General features: G+C 36.1%; 1 protein-coding gene across 4 annotated transcripts in view; it reads left to right on the top strand.

Annotated features, from left to right (window-relative positions):
• The window catches only part of LOC131064292 (uncharacterized), a 228,397-nt gene extending 214,026 nt beyond the window's left edge, over window positions 1–14,371 (top strand). For 3 of the 4 annotated variants that reach the window (XM_057998391.2, XM_057998394.2, XM_057998392.2), the window contains 3 exons: window positions 13,823–13,860; window positions 13,992–14,010; window positions 14,154–14,371. In XM_057998391.2, coding sequence (XP_057854374.2) covers window positions 13,823–13,860; window positions 13,992–14,010; window positions 14,154–14,225 — 129 coding nt within the window. In that variant the 3' untranslated portion in view covers window positions 14,226–14,371. The other variant, XM_057998393.2, reaches the window with a different exon arrangement.
• The last annotated feature ends 2,652 nt before the right edge of the window (window positions 14,372–17,023 follow it).

The following is a 17,023-nucleotide window of genomic DNA, read 5'->3' as shown; positions in this document are numbered from 1 at the left end:
TTAGTCAAACCCCCGCTTCGGTGATTTCCACCTCCACGAATAACCAAGTTGTTTGTAAAATGTATTGTGTGTGCAGACCTAGTGTGTGTGCAAGGTCCAAAAATGCAAGAAAGCAAACTAGAGCAACCTAGAAAGTAAACCCTAATTGCTTGTAAATGATAATGTAAATGCTCTAAATCAAGATGCAATGTGATCTAAAGCATGAATAAATGATGTATTGAAGCTTATGCAAAGACATGAAAATAATATGAAATCATACCCAACCCTCAAGGGAGGAGTACAAGCCAATCTTCAGTCGGTAATCTCCTATTGTTCTTCAATGTCTTCCAAGCCCTAAGTGAAGGAATGAAATTGATAGATGCTTGATAGAAGGATGTTGAATGTTGTTGAAGTCTTCAAAGATCTGCTCTTTCGCTGCATATGAAGTTCCTCAAATCAAAAATCGGATCCTTTCCAATGAGGAAAGAGAGCTTTTATGTATGAAACCCTAGGTTGTAAATTCGTATTTTGGCCGACCTAGAGATTGAATGTCCCGCCAATTTCTTGGGGTTAAGCTTTATTTTATGATTGGATCGTGCTCCTAAAATTTCGGGAAAAATGTCCGGGACCATGTTGCACTCTGGGCGCCATGGTCCCGACAACTTTTCACCAAATTTTCAGGGCCGTCAGATATGATGATTTTAGAGAGAATCCCGAAGTTACAGGTGATTTCGAGATGTTTTGACCCCCGAAATCAAGCCCTCAAGTTCAAAATAGGACCTAATTAGGGTTTTTGATTAAAAGATGTATTGGAAGAATAAAATGAAAGGGGCACACTTTAATGAAAGGGCCCAACTTTATGATATGGGAGATGATAAAATAGGACCTTAGACCTAATTAATTTAATTAATTAAGTGCTAAAGGGGAAATGCAATGCAAAATGCAAAATGCGCCAAGGCGGGTGCTAAACTAGGTGTGAAATTGTACCACCCTAGCAAGTGCGTACAATTTACGACGCTACATTTAGCCCCCACTTTAGCGGTCATATGAACACTACGTGCATATGCAAGCTAAAGTATAGAAAAGTAAACATTATTTGAAAAAGGATATATCCATAAGTCTGTCGAACGAAGCCCCTAGCGGTATCTGCAGTACACAGTTAGGAACCGCACCCTACAAAACACGCGTTAGATCACAAAATCACCTAATGCTTACTAAGGAAGGTGATGAAAATTCGAGGGTAGCTATATGCCCCCCCCTGTTTCGGCTTGCTAATTTTAGTGAGTTGAAACAGGGTATCATGTTTACCACTTCGAATTGTTAAAGAAAATTGATGACAAATGCTCACAAGAAGATTTGATATGAGATCAAAAACTAATGGAGAATCATTTGGTAAGAAAGAGGACTAAATCTCAATTCCAACACAACAAAGAGTGTGAGGATTTGAGAGTTCTCTAACACGAGATGAAGGATGTAAATGGAAACAAAATGCAAAGAGAAGAAAAGAAAGGAAAAAAAAGCATGAATACACACATTGGTGATCCATAAGAAGAATAGTGAGAGAGAAAACATGGACTTCTCGCCCCTAGATCTTGTCTAGGTGATCCATGGGAAAAAGGACATGGAAAACTAGCCCCTAGAGTCTGTCTAGGTGATCCATGTAAGGGAGGAGAGTGAGAAAGTCTAGCCTTATGCCGCTAGTTCCACTCAACCTCGTGCATGTGTGTGTAAGTGAGGTTAGAAGCACCTCATAGGAGTCTATGCCCGAGTATGCTACAACCTGTATATGTATAGTACAAAAAGGTGACATCTCGCTCTAAGAGTCTGTGCTCTGATTTCGAGAATGACCCATTGCTCAAAAAGTGTAATGTTTATGTCATAAGCAAAGTAGAACAAGGATACCTACCTTCATCACAAAAGAAGATACCCCAAAAATGCAACAATGTCATAGATCCAAGCAAGAGAGTTTTGCACTCTTTAAGCAAGGATGAGATAGTTGAAAAGGGATATCTTGTAGTATGTGTAAAGGAGATCCTTAGAGGAGAAGAGATCTTTGTACAAAAGACACCTATCCCCAAGAGGAATTGTCTTAGACAAATATAACATCTTCTAGAATAAGACAAAGAAGAGAATAAGAATGCAATACTTTCTTCTTTTGCGAGTTGAAAGTGATTCTTAATGAAGGATGATGCTCCTTTTAACCCAATTGGGAGAGTGAATTCATTATAGATGTATTTTACCAAGTGCAAAAGAGGTTGTAGTCAAGGACTTACACCTCTTGTAAGAGAGAATCCTTGAACAAACAACAACAAATGCATACAAGGAATAACATCAAGTAATAAAGTTCACACCATCCACAAAATAGTAAAAAGTGGATCCTTAGATAAAAATAAAGAAAGATCATTGCCTCGATGAGAAGGACTTACACAATCTTCTAGGGAGAGATTTGGACATAAGCAAAATAAGGGATGTATGAAATCACTCTTGTCCCCATAGGAACAAGAAAAATTAGGCTATTATGTTGCTTCAAAAAAAAAATAAAAATATGATTGCACTTGAAATTGTACCATCACGAATGACAATGAGCCCCCAGTAAATGAGCTACCAATGTCACATAATGATGAGCAACATAATAGCCATTACTGTTATTTAAAGACATGATAGATTGAATGAGGTATTTGAATATGACATGCTAAATGCTCAACTATAAGTGAGATCAAAAACATGTATAAAATGATAAAAATTGAAGAAGAAAAGTCACAAGAAATCTTAGAAGAGGGATGAGTGTAATTTATTAGAGCCTTATCCCTAGAGGAAAGGACTTTATGATGAATAGGAGATAAAGATTCATAAGTGGATTTAGAAATTTGAGGGGATTCATAAAGAGATTTGTTCATCGCCAAGATTTCCTTATGAAGGGAATGAGAGTTGATAGAAGTAGAAGATGATTCGTCACTACTAAATATAGCATTCACATTAAGAGATGGTCTTTTAGATGCTTTAGTGCGTTTGCAGGGATTATAGCCGAGTCCAAAGGCATAATTGTGAAAATTAGTCTCTAGAGGAACTTTTATCCCTTGTTCATGAGCGCCACAACCATTTCCATGATACCCATGCTTAGCAAAAATATGAAAACCATGACCATAACGATCAGCCATTTCAGGAAGAGAAGGTGGTTTTTCATAAGACAAAGAATCAAACTCTTCATAATTAGAGGTGTGAGGAGAAGAAGTTTGAGAAGCGGCCACAAAATTATTGCTCATAGATTCAGGTAAGACTGATTGATCTCTAGTTTCTTCCTTCTTTTTAACTTTAAGATCTCTAGGAGGAACCCTATATTCACCTACAAAGGTGGGATTAAAATCAAGAGATCCCCAATCGTCTTCCGCGAGAACCTTCTCAGGATCAAAAGCCTTTTCATGTGTAGACTCAAGTCCAGAAGGATCTTCTTCAGGAGCTTTAGGCTCATCCAAAGAATTTTGATTATCAGAGGGTGATGATTCATCCATAGGTATCTTGTTTAACGAGTCATCACTAGAAGAGGAAGGCTTAGAAGAACTCCCTTTGGAAGTAGATGTTTGCAAACAAGCCTGAAGTTTAGTATCACCTATCAAGGTATATGTCTTATTGTTATAAATGAATTTAACTTGTCTATGCAATGTAGAGGGGACAGCTTGCATACTGTGAATCCAGGGTCTCCCTAATAACAAGTTGTATGTTAGATTTCCAGACATAACATGGATAGGAGTAGGCAAAGTAACAGGTCCCACTGTGACGGGTAAGGTGATAATACCTAATGAAGATTTAGCCACATTATCAAAGCCTCGAATGGGATGAGAGTCAGGCTCAATAAGGGATGTATCCACATTCATCTTATGCAATAGATTAATGCTACATACATTAAGGCCAGAGCCATTATCTACCAGTGTTCGTCTTATAGCAGTGTCATTTATGATAACCACAATCATCAAGGGATCATATTGTTGTTGAATTTCACTAGTAGGCAACTCATCTTGGGTAAACACAATTTGAGCTTTAGGATTCATCACAGAGTTAACCAAAGACACTATATTACTAGATGTATTAGGTGGAGGAACATTCAAATCTTTCAAGGCATCTTGTAACATTCCATGATGAACAGAAGAAGTTTGTATCAAATCCCAAAGAGATATCTTTGCTGGAGTAGTTTTAAGTTGTTCAATAAGATCATATTCCTTACCAAGAACTTGTGAAATACGAGGGGCTTGAGGAAGAATAGGTTGAGAAGGAGGAAGTGAAGTGGGGATAACTGAAGGAGGATTAGGTTGCGTATTGTTTCTTGTATTATAGGTATGGGCAACCGCATGATAACTCTCTCTAGTTAGTTGCTTAGCATACTCATAAGGGCTCTTAGAAGAATAACCTCCTTGCACAGTAATAATGGGTTTCTTAGGAGTGCAAAAAGAATCATTAGCATAACCACCTTGAACCACTAAGATAGGCTTATTTAAAGGTTGAGAATTTTGAGAAGGACAAGCACCTTGGACAGTGAAGAGAGGTTTGTTAGGTGTCTCATTCACATGTATCAAATTGATTGAGGATGGTTTAGAGGAATGAACAAAAGTGTTGGAAGAATTATTGATAGTCTTCTCTTGCACTAAAATCTTATCACGGATTAAATCAATTTTAGGAGAGAGACAAGGGGTAAGCATTGATGTTCTAGTAGGAAGAGGAAAGGCCATATCATCCTCTATCATCAAAGGATCTACATGGGGAATAAACTCTCTAGGAGAAGGATCAACACTACTCTCTAAAGTCTCACTTTTGAGAGGGAGATCTTTGAAAGAAATGTTAACCATCTTGCTTTGAACTAGGATTTCCTTATGAGTAGAACCAAGTTGAGGAAAGGGAGAATAATTGAGATTCAAGGAAGGTGATAAATTATCAAGGGAGAGAGAATAATCTACACCTTCTTCTAATGGTTCATCCCAAATAGTGAAGTGGTTGAAAGGAATGTTTGAAGTATTGTCAATTTCGGGAGAGGAGATAACATTGTTTATTAATTCCTCATCCTTAGAAGGGAGAGCATCAATAGATGTGTTAAACTCATCCTCTTTCCTCAAAATATGTTCAATATGATCTTTAGGGGAGAGAGAATTAAGGAAATTGCTTATTATTTCATCTTCTTTCTCTAAGGGATGCTTATGGGTAAGACCAACTTTAGGAGAAGGGTAAGCATTTATCATTAATTCATCATCTCTAGTGGGAATTTTGTTGGAAAAGGAAAGGCCATCACTAGGAAATGTAGGGATAATGTCATCTTCTTGCACACAAGGATCCTCATGAAGGGAGTGTTTTTTAGGAGACACAAAGGCATCAAGGGCATCATTCAACAAAGCATGATCATATCTATTAAAAGGTTTATCCTTTGATTCAAAAGGAGATATCTCTTCATAGAGGGGATCATTGAAAACAACCATGTTACTAGATTTAGTGGAAGAGCTGATAGGAATGTACCCTTGAGAGGAATCATTCGACTTATCTTTCTCATCACAACGAAATGGCATAGTAACAATGTTTATGAGTTTTTGGTAAAATGAAGGTTTGGTATATTTAGGTTTCAAAAATTCATCTAAAGCTTCATCTAACTCATAATCATCACAAATATGAACATCTTGCAAATAAAAATCTGACATTTTGAAATTGCATAAAATTTAAACACACAATGCAAAGAAACACACTTTTTTTTTTCTTTTTTTTTAATGAAAATGAAATGAAAACACACTAAATCTAAATCTAGATCTAACAAATGCAATCCAAGAGGAAGCAATGATAGATTCACGTCGGGTTCACCAAAATGTGTAGGGGAAAAAGCGAGACTAGGTTAACATGCCCTAATCCTACCTTTTGACACACATTACGGAATACGAAAGAGCCTAGAGATATCGCACAATTGGCTACTTCTTTTTGTGAAAGAGAGAGCCACGGGATATCTATTAGGATTTCTATTCCCTTGTTGAAATTGAAAGATAAAATGATGCAAGTTCAATCCCTAACCTCAAAATGCAAGTAGGAACTAATGACAAGATTGCAGAATTGAACTTAAATGATGGAAAGCTGTAAACACAAGGATAAGACAAGAATGAAAATGCATACCCAGAGTTAAAATCTGACTGAAAATGTTCGGGACGGGGGCGCGGGCGCCACTGTCCTGATTCTGCCCCTGAAACTGCTCCGGAAACTGCTGTTTTTGCACTTTGGAAAAAGCTGTCAAAAATGCTGAAAATGCTGTCGGACCAGGGCGCCCAGCGCCCCTGTCCCAGGGACCAGGGCGCCCAGTAGGGACCAGGGCGCCCAGAAGGGACTAGGGCGCCCAGCGCCCCTGTCCTGGCAGGACCAGGGCGCCCCACGCCCCTGTCCTGGTCTTTTTCTCTGAAATTTGGTGGGAAGGTCGGTCTCAGTCTGCTTCTCCCGGATCTGCAACCTGCGGCGTCGTCCGAGTCCCGAAACCTGCACTTATATCTGAAAAGGTGTTTGGGCGGCTATATAGGGTTTTGCCTTAGTCAAACCCCCGCTTCGGTGATTTCCACCTCCACGAATAGCCAAGTTGTTTGTAAAATGTATTGTGTGTGCAGACCTAGTGTGTGTGCAAGGTCCAAAAATGCAAGAAAGCAAACTAGAGCAACCTAGAAAGTAAACCCTAATTGCTTGTAAATGATAATGTAAATGCTCTAAATCAAGATGCAATGTGATCTAAAGCATGAATAAATGATGTATTGAAGCTTATGCAAAGACATGAAAATAATATGAAATCATACCCAACCCTCAAGGGAGGAGTACAAGCCAATCTTCAGTCGGTAATCTCCTATTGTTCTTCAATGTCTTCCAAGCCCTAAGTGAAGGAATGAAATTGATAGATGCTTGATAGAAGGATGTTGAATGTTGTTGAAGTCTTCAAAGATCTGCTCTTTCGCTGCATATGAAGTTCCTCAAATCAAAAATCGGATCCTTTCCAATGAGGAAAGAGAGCTTGTATGTATGAAACCCTAGGTTGTAAATTCGTATTTTGGCCGACCTAGAGATTGAATGTCCCGCCAATTTCTTGGGGTTAAGCTTTATTTTATGATTGGATCGTGCTCCTAAAATTTCGGGAAAAATGTCCGGGACCATGTTGCACTCCGGGTGCCATGGTCCCGACAACTTTTCACCAAATTTTCAGGGCCGTCAGATATGATGATTTTAGAGAGAATCCCGAAGTTACAGGTGATTTCGAGATGTTTTGACCCCCGAAATCAAGCCCTCAAGTTCAAAATAGGACCTAATTAGGGTTTTTGATTAAATGATGTATTGGAAGAATAAAATGAAAGGGGCACACTTTAATGAAAGGGCCCAACTTTATGATATGGGAGATGATAAAATAGGACCTTAGACCTAATTAATTTAATTAATTAAGTGCTAAAGGGGAAATGCAATGCAAAATGCAAAATGCGCCAAGGCGGGTGTTAAACTAGGTGTGAAATTGTACCACCCTAGCAAGTGCGTACAATTTACGACGCTACACATGATTATATCAGTAGCAAGTTTATTAAACAGTGAAATTCTACCACAACAGGGATATCAGCGGCAGAATTCAGTCAAACAAGCGAGGTTTTATCAATAAGATATATTTGTATAACTTATAAATGCATAGTTCTGTCTTAGCATTCACATTGTACCATATTCATTAACACACTTTTTTGTTCTTGTATATTAATGTGGATTTATATTGAACTCAGTGAATTTCCAGATAATTCTCAAGAAGAGTGGCATCTGATTTTAGCAGTTGGTTAAAGCATAGCAGTCTCAGCACCTAAATTCAATGATTTTTTTTGAATTTAAGTAATATTCTATTCAATCTACAGTAGGAAGTTTTCATAACCACAGAGATTTATCACTTTAGTAGGCTATTAAGCAATAATAAGGGTTTTGAACATCCAAAGTATACAAGCATTCATGGCAGCCAGGATCAAAGCATGTCATTCCACATTCCTCATGAGTGATCAATCTTGGTTTGAGTGTGATAGTGGGAGTTGACCAACATTGAAGGCATAATCACCACATACTTTTTAGATTCTTGTTGATCCAAGTCTAGGAGATGGATGGAAGTGGAAGGAGTGGATGAGATGGTTAATATATGTGAATCTTTGGAAAGATCGATGATATATTTGACAAAATCTTTCTGGGTAACCTTATTAGTACTATTGATATCAAGAGATGCTTGCACAACTTTAGGAGATTTGCGTTTAGGTGTAGTAGACACCACATTAGGTGGTTTGTAACCATGTCCTTGACATTGTGGATTATTTGTAGGTTGTAAGACCTCTAGCATTACTTGTTCATGTACTCCAAGACCATTCCCTTGACAACCCATCCATATGTTTACATACGTTATGACCCTTAGGATAACGTTCAGTTTGTAGCTTCGGGATGTGTTCTTTATAAAGCCATGGTGAAATATCTTCAATAATGACTTCTTTATCCATGGTACCCGAATGCTGGAAAAGAGTGGGTGCATGTGCATCTTGTGTTGTAGGCTTAGATGATTGACCCAAATGTTTAGGTTGACCAAATATTTTAAGGGATAGTGGTAGTTAACCAACATGAAAGGCATAGTCACCAACACTAACCACCATATTGCCTTGATTCTTATTATAAATTGTACATAAGTGACTTGCAAATACCACTTCATAATTCTTCTTACACAATTGTCCAACACTCAACAAATTATGCTTTAATTGTGGAGTGCAATAAATGTCTTTAACACTCTTCATACTTCTTTTTGTTTGGACTTCCATAGCTCCTTTTGCAACAACCTTCAATGTTTTCTAATTATCAAGCTGGATCTTGGATTTGAGACTTTCATCCATTGTTGAAAATAACTTCTCATTTCCTAACATATGGCTAGAACATCCAGAATCTAATTACCAAACATCTTTACTATCATTTTCAGCTTTGTTATAAGATAAAAAGAAATTATTTGGCGGATTTTTATCACCTTCTTGAGCATGATGAACACTTTTACCTTCTTTTAATCTACGTCGTCTTTCAAAGTGGTGATACCTATTATAATAGTAGCATTGGATATTTCTCTTATCAAATCTGTCTCTACCTCTTCCTCTTGAACCACTTTTGCCTCTATTTCCTCTTGAATAATTTTGATTTTGACCTCTACCTTGGCCTTGATTGCTTTTGGTGCTACTGTTGGCATCTTCATTCTTTGAAAGTTGTAATTTGGAGGAAAAAGCTTTCTCATCACTCTCCAAATGAATCTCTCAATCTTTCTTAATGAGACATTAGAGATCCAACTAGGTGATCAAACTAAAGGGTAGACAAATTCTTGTTTTCTTCTATGATTATGACAACATGGTTACACCTTGGTGTGAGAGTCTTCAACATCTTTTGGATCATAACTTCATTGTTCACAATTTCTCCAAGTGTAGCCATCTTATTGACCACATTTTTTACTTTGAAACAATAGTTACTCACACTTCTTGCATCTTCAAATTCTCAAAGTCTCTTTTTAGTTTTTGTAGCTTGACAACTTTGACTTGATCACTACCTTGGTAAGCTTCTTGTAGAGTCTTCTAGACATCCTTAGCTGTCTTTGCTCCTGCAGTTCTTGGAAATTGGTTCTTATGTAGAGCTATTTGAATATGAAACAAGGCTTGAGCATTCTTCTTAGCCTCCTTCTTAGCTGCATTATAATTGGCTGTGAGGGTTTTCCAATCAGTTGGCTCTGCATAATCTGATTCAATAATCTCCCACAAATCTTTCTCTGTCAAAAATGTCATCATCTTAATGCACCAATAATCTTAGTCATTTCCTTCAAATTTTTGGAATGGGCAGTGAGTTAGAATTCTACAATGATAATTTTTTGGTGAAATCCCAACCACTAAATCTTTAACCCAAAAGAAAAACACCTGCTTTGATACCAAATGTAGTTTATTGAAAGCAGCCCTCATCTCTAAACCAGCTGATTAAATGAATAAAACAGCAGAGAAAAGAAAATAACAGTAATAAAAAACAGTGATAAAAGAAATCACTTACTGACCTATCAATACCTCTCCATTGACATGAACAATTAAAATCATTCAATGATTTTTCATGAAGACAAATTTCTGCTTTTATTTCTGAACTGTGTCTTGATACACAAATTTCTTTATTGTAGCTTGTACAGAAAATACAGAGATTTCATATAAATAAAGTTTTCTCTGCTCTAGGGGTTGACCCCGTGGTGTGATGGTGAAAAAGTGGCATTGTTAATGATTCAATGAAGGTTCAAACCCCATGGAGGACGCAGAGAGAAGGAAGAAGAAGAGGAGGACACCGAAAAGGAGGAAGGAGAAGGACATGAAGAGGAGAAGGTTGGTCGGCATTAATGCCAAGGGGGAGGAGGGCGACTGAGTGTTAATACTGGGGAGGAGGTCCCTTGTTTGTGGCCTTACTTGGAGCAAGGGGCAGGCCAAAAATCCTTGCACTTAACTGATCCAAAAAAGAAAACCCTCTACAAACTAATCATAGCCTCTAAAAAGCTAAGCATGCATTATTTGCTACAGGGTAAATAATTCTTAAAACAATGTTAACTAAAGTTAAGCAAAACACTAATATCTCATGCAATCTAAAAATAGGCTACGAATCTAAAACAAAACTACGCATGTGGAGACACATGCAGTGAACATGAGATGCATAGCGGTGAATGGCAGTTTGGAAGCCACATCGGAGCTGCATGATTTCTCAAAGACATCAAAGAGCCAGCATCAATTAGCAACAAGGTTTACGAACTTTCTGAGCTTGCAAGTTACTTAAAAGGCTTATTGGCGAGAAATACTAATCATAAAATTTTGTGTAGCATTCAAAAGAACTATTTTATCAAATCGAAGAGGGTTCATGTAAAAAAAAACAGGTCGCTTTAGGATAGTACGGTGTTCTGTGTGCAGTATGGTCTTACGATTTTGGGGGTAGCCCTGTGTATTTCAACTAAACCTGGATTAAGGTATGAAGCTAAAAGAAAAAACCTCATAGTGGTTTAAAATTTAACTCATACACAAATCTATTGAAAGTAAAGCTAAAGAAATTTAAAATACCCTAGTGCTAAAAAAACCTGTTTATTTTATCTGTGCTGTGTTTCTTTTTTGCAAGTATAAAAATGAGCCCAAAAAAGAGAAGGTACATAAAAAAGAATATCAGAACCAAAATTTGAAAAACTTGGTAAAATATCTGGAAATGACATGGCAAATGTGGCAGGATATGACTAGTTGGAATTAATTGTGATTTTTAAAAGTATGATGGGACTATGGTCATGCTGTAGTTGTAGGAGAAACTTGCGATCAGCTTGAATACCTGATACCTTGTTTTTTGGGATGGAGTTGTTTTTGTTCTTTAGATGGTCTGTTTGCAGTACTACTGTGATTGTACATCTGAAGAAGATGCACAATCATTCTACACACCACATTTGTTTGTCCATCAGTCTAAAGATGGAACATGCAAACTTAGTTGGCTGTCTTCATCATTGGCCAAAATGATGTTTACAATTTGCCTAATAATTTAGTACCTTTATAAGATATGATGATTGGTAGTAATTTATAGTAAACCTATTCATTGTGAAACAATATTGAGTTGTTGGCTGAGCTGAGATATCCTTTGACATGACACAAGCATTGCCTTCAATGGAAATCTATCCAACGCTAAATAAACCCAATCATTACCATGCTTGGTACGTAGGCGAAACTAAGAGCAAATCTGTGGAAATTTGTCATGGCCCCACCATGACCCGAACATTCACACCACCCTTAATAAAGGGAAACTGTCCTGTTTCAGGACCTCGCAACTCTCTGAAACTCAAAACCAACCAAACAGCAACAAAAAAATGATAGACCCAAGGTCGATACACAACACAGATGGTGGTCATGTTTACTAGCGATCTCATAAACCCACGTCATTACTTAGCAAACACAAGTTTGTCAAAGGTCAAAGAGATATGATAAGGGGGATGCCTCTCTTGGGAAGGCTGTGTCGAAAGGAAGGGACATAACCTTCCAGCGTAAATGAATGATATAAAGGAGAACTCTAATTCTAGGGAGAAAAGGGGACAAGAGACTGGAGAGTGGGTAAGAGGGAAGCAGAAACGCAATCTGCAGCAGATCATAGGCATCACTTATATCAGCAACCAAGCATTAATACCAATCATATTAGTTGAGTCTGCAGAAGCAGGGATTGAGATATAATCAATTCCAATCTGGAAATGTTTATAAATACAGTAGCATTATTTATTTAGATTTATTCCATATGAGATGTATGCACTTGAAGAAGTGGTCCAATCCGTTTGCTGCAATCCAGTGGTGACGAGGGGCTCTCAAGTGGTCATAAGGACCCTTGGAGTCCAGGAACCAGATTGTACTCTCCATGCCGAACTCACAAGTTGATATTGTATAGGTAATGGGCTTGAAGGGCGAGCAACATGGGCTGCCAAGTCTAGCAAGGAGTTGAGAAGCACCATTCCTTGGACTTGGTAGACAACGGACCTGCACAACCCCTCTCTTGTCTCATATACCAATTTCTGTCTGCTTGCATTAGAATGGAGTAAGACTGATGTTGATTGAACATGTATTAGGTGTTTGCCTTTCCTTTTGGGTGTAAGTTATCCTTACAAGACTCCACTGATCTCACATAAGGTAAGTCTCAAGTCTTAATTTATGTACTTAATGATTTTCTGATTATAATCATACTGTAGTCTTGAGATAATAACTGGATTCGTAGTCACATTAAGTAAGAACTAATTTTAAAAGTTTAGTAATTGTCTCCTAATTAAATTAGGTCATTTCTGTATCAAAATATACATTAAGTTTTGTTAAACAGATCTATATGTAGTAGGGGACATTACAAAATTAATTGCCAAGGTCTGTTAATAACTGTAGAGTATACATTCTTTTTTCTAATTGAGGGGTCTTTTTAGGCCAAAAGGAGGCGACACAAAATAACTTGTTTATTCCTTATTAAAGTAAAGTGATTTTTGATTGCATACGCATTTTTGAGGCCTATTTAAGAGCTGCGTAATGTTTGAAGCCATGATTAATTCATTCAAGAAAGTCTGGTATACTAAGTGTAATTAGGGTTTAGTTATGATTATGAATTTTCTTTAAACTCAATGAGTTTGGTTAAATCTTTTCGTATGATGATGACTATATTACCTTGAAACACTTAATGCAACCTATCTACTATTCAAGACCCTATGGAGGATATTATTAGAGATTTGGGCCAAACTTTCTAAACGTGGAAGAAGCTGACATTTACTGTGAATTATAGTTGATTTGTACATCGACCAGTGTAGGACCTTCTCTATAGATTTCTAACATGCAGAGACATTGTATCGGTTTTTCATCCATGTCTTAGTTGATTGTCAGAAACTCTTTAATATAGTAATGTGGCATACTTTTCCATTGGCATATGTCTTATTTGTTCTCACACTGTATATGTTTTTCTCATGTTCCTTTGAATTACTTATAACCTATTATAGGCTGTTATTCTTTTGGAAGCCTTGTGCCGAAAACATATACCTTTGCTTCAAAAAGTTTGACTTCATATCTATCATTATCTCATTAACAATAAAGGAATTAGCATGGCCAAAATATAATTATAAAGTTAATCTTCTGAATCCGAAGCACCATACTTATTTCATGACCATTGACAGTTACAAATCAAAAATTGTATTCTTGTTAATAATGTGTGTAGTTCTTTAATTTGTGGGTAAGCTAGAAGAGATGTTTATGCTTTTAGACAAATGGAATTAGTGAATGAATGGAAGATGACCCACAAGTTTGGTGAACAGCTAACAGCAGCAGATGTGACAAGCCCGTCAGCAAGCGGGTACTTCCTTTGACTACAATTTCCCTTTCTGCTTTCGTCTAATAGGATAGGAAAATATTCTGGTAGTAGGATATATTTTTATATTGATTTGTTTTAGATCATACTGAAATTTATCTGTTCATGCTTTGCAGTTCCAAATTTGCACTTCCGGTAAGTTTTTCATATTCAGAGAAATAATTAGTAGTACATGGTTTGCGCATGTTGACAATACATATTCATCTATTTGTAAAATAATGTCTATTTTGTATGAGATACTTTGAAATAACTAATACATTTGTGTACTTCATTTTCAGATTTCCAATTTGAAAGCATACATTTCACAAATTAATGAGGAAGTTGGTGAAGAGGAAGATTGGGAAGACTAAATAGTTGAAATTTAACTTTTTAAAATTCAAGATTGTCAAATGCATTTTATTAAAATTGTAAATCATATGAATCTTATTAAAATTGTTAATGATTTTTGTACAAATTTTGCGAGGTGATATTTATCTTAAGTTTAAATTTGTGTTCACATGGCAGGGCTCTATGTTCACATGATAGTCCCTGTCACTTTCTTTATATGTTCTATGTTATATTTATGGAGTTCCTTTTATTGCATAAAGCATCTTTATAGTAAGGCTATAGCGTCTGAAGAGCCCTATGAACAATTAGTTATATTTCTGAATATTTTATATTTTGTTTTTAAATACGATTTCATTTCCCCACTCATTATTATTCCTGTTACATATTAGCAATGCAAGGTGTTGTATTTGGTTGAAGGGGCATCTTGTTGGTCCAATAGGTATTAAACTAAGTCTATATGGAATATAAGAACAAGAAATTAGTGCTAGTTGAATGTTTTGAATCTATGGTCAAAACTTCAATAGAACTTGAAGGCCCCTTCTTATGTCATTCCTTCTCTAGATTCAATTCAAATATATGTTTTGTTAGTTCAATTGAGTGTTTCTATTTCAATTATTTAAAGCAATCGATTTCAAAATTTTAAAAATAAGGCATCTTTGGAACTTTTCAAATAACTCAATTTGGATACACTTCTTTTTACAAGTTATCAATATATATATTTTTTAAAATTCTTTAAAACATTTAATATTAGTTTTTTAAAGATAACTTCAAATAATTTAAAATTTTCAAAAATAAATTCTCTTTAAATTTTTTTTATTCACAAGTTTAAACTAGCATGTGTAATGAATGCATTTATAGAAAATAAAGGGGGAAGCACATATACATGGTGTGGATGTGTAATCGACCGTAACAATGAAACGATAAAAGATTGCAAACATAAGTCCCAATTTGAGTAAGAGGGCACTTAGGGCATTTGTAAGATGATAAAAGTGTGCCAAAAGACAATTATTAGTAAGAATTCTCATTTGAAGTAAAGTTCAAACACATTTTGTTTTCATGGCAAGTTGTAGATCAGCTAGTACTTTAGGATCCATCCTTATTCATGATTTTTGTGAAGACGTTGAGATTTTGATAGATTTAAATGACAATTTTGAAAGATTTCAAAAATTAATATATTTTAATTTATATTTACAAAAAGGTCTTTAAGGCAAGAATTTTACAGGAAAGTTGTAAGAAAGATAAGATTATTTTCCAATGTAGGATTTGGGAATAGCTAGTGGTCTCATAATTTAGATGATAGTTAACCAAAGATGACATTTGCAAAGCGAGGCCAAATTTCATAATTTGCTTGCAAGAATATTTTTATTTTGTATTTTTTCTATTTTTTTTAATTGAAAGAATAGATTTGGTTGTAGGAATGCCATTATGAGAGGAAGATGCATATATAGATTATTAAATTTTCTAGTTCCATCTGCCACCTTTTATATAGCCATCTCCTATTGTGAAGGGAATTTAACCCCTCTAGACTATTGTCATCACATAGATCATATTGGATTTTATATAATTTTATTTTAATTAGCAACTAATGGAAAAGGAAATCCCTATATATAGAGATCTTTATATCCTACATAGGCATCTACTTATAGTTTCTCTACATATGTAGAGGGTTTCCATCATATATATGCTCACCAATCTAGATTAGATGACAATCAAGGAAATATACAAGGAGGAGCCTCCATGGAGAAGCATCAAACAACCAATTGAGATGATGATGAATCGGTAAAGGATTGTTGGTGATGATATAAATGTGATATGATGCTTTATGATCAATTATTTGTGTTGTCATTAATGGCAACCATGTTTGTTTATGTTTGGTATATCATCTAAGTTATCTTAAGCTTAATCGGTAATGGATTGTTTGCGAAGTTGATAGTGAATTGATAAGAAGGAACATTCAAGGAGATGATTGCGGTAGAGATCCGTGTTGAGTTAGGTGTTACGGTTTGGAATGTATGCTTGTGACATTATAATGAGTATGACTGGAATCGCATCATTTTTGGAGAATCAGAAGTCATGTTTGTAACTGACTGTTGTATATTCAGTGCAGGGTTTGAGAATCAGTATCAAGATCTTTGATTGGTGAATCTTATCATGTTCATTACTTTGTGGTGATGTGTTAGAAACTGTGTGTAATGATAAGATTGCATTTAAGCGCGTACAAGGAGCAAATGTCTTGGGAAACAATGAAGTGCTTAGAAAAGTGTGTTAAGGGTTTGACATCTTATCAGATCAATGTGTAGTGATGTGTTATGATCATTTAACGGTTGTAATTGTCTTGAAATTTGTTGTAATGATTTGTAATGTTCTGATATGATCTATGATGTAAATTCAATGTATTTTGAATGTTGCTAGGGTTATGTAACTAACCTAGTTGAAAAGTTTATTTAGGTCAATTTTGAGAAGGTTTAGTGTGTCAGTGATCAGAGGAGTGTGCCAAACCAAATTGAGATGTCTGCAGGTGTGAAACAGATTGAAGCTAAAATGGATTTGTATTAGCAAGCAGAGAGTCCATTGATCAAATTATTTACCTGTTGTTTCCTAACCATTGCAGCAGTATTAAAATCTCTTAGCCGGGTAGGTCCTAACAAGCTCGATCTTGTAAATCCCTTCACCGACTGGCTCATTAATTTGGGTTTAAATCCTTTAGCAAGGTTACTCCTAACAGGTTCTGTTCTTAACTGGGCATTATTGTAAAGCTCATAACCGAGCTAGGCTTTTAACAAGACGCATTCCAAAAGTGCAAATATTTTGTGGGTACCAA

Source organism: Cryptomeria japonica, chromosome 2, assembly GCF_030272615.1.
Source record: "Cryptomeria japonica chromosome 2, Sugi_1.0, whole genome shotgun sequence".
Taxonomy (NCBI): Eukaryota; Viridiplantae; Streptophyta; class Pinopsida; order Cupressales; family Cupressaceae; genus Cryptomeria; species Cryptomeria japonica.
The sequence above is the reverse complement of the archived record's forward strand: the minus strand, read 5'-3'. Positions and strand labels throughout refer to the sequence as shown.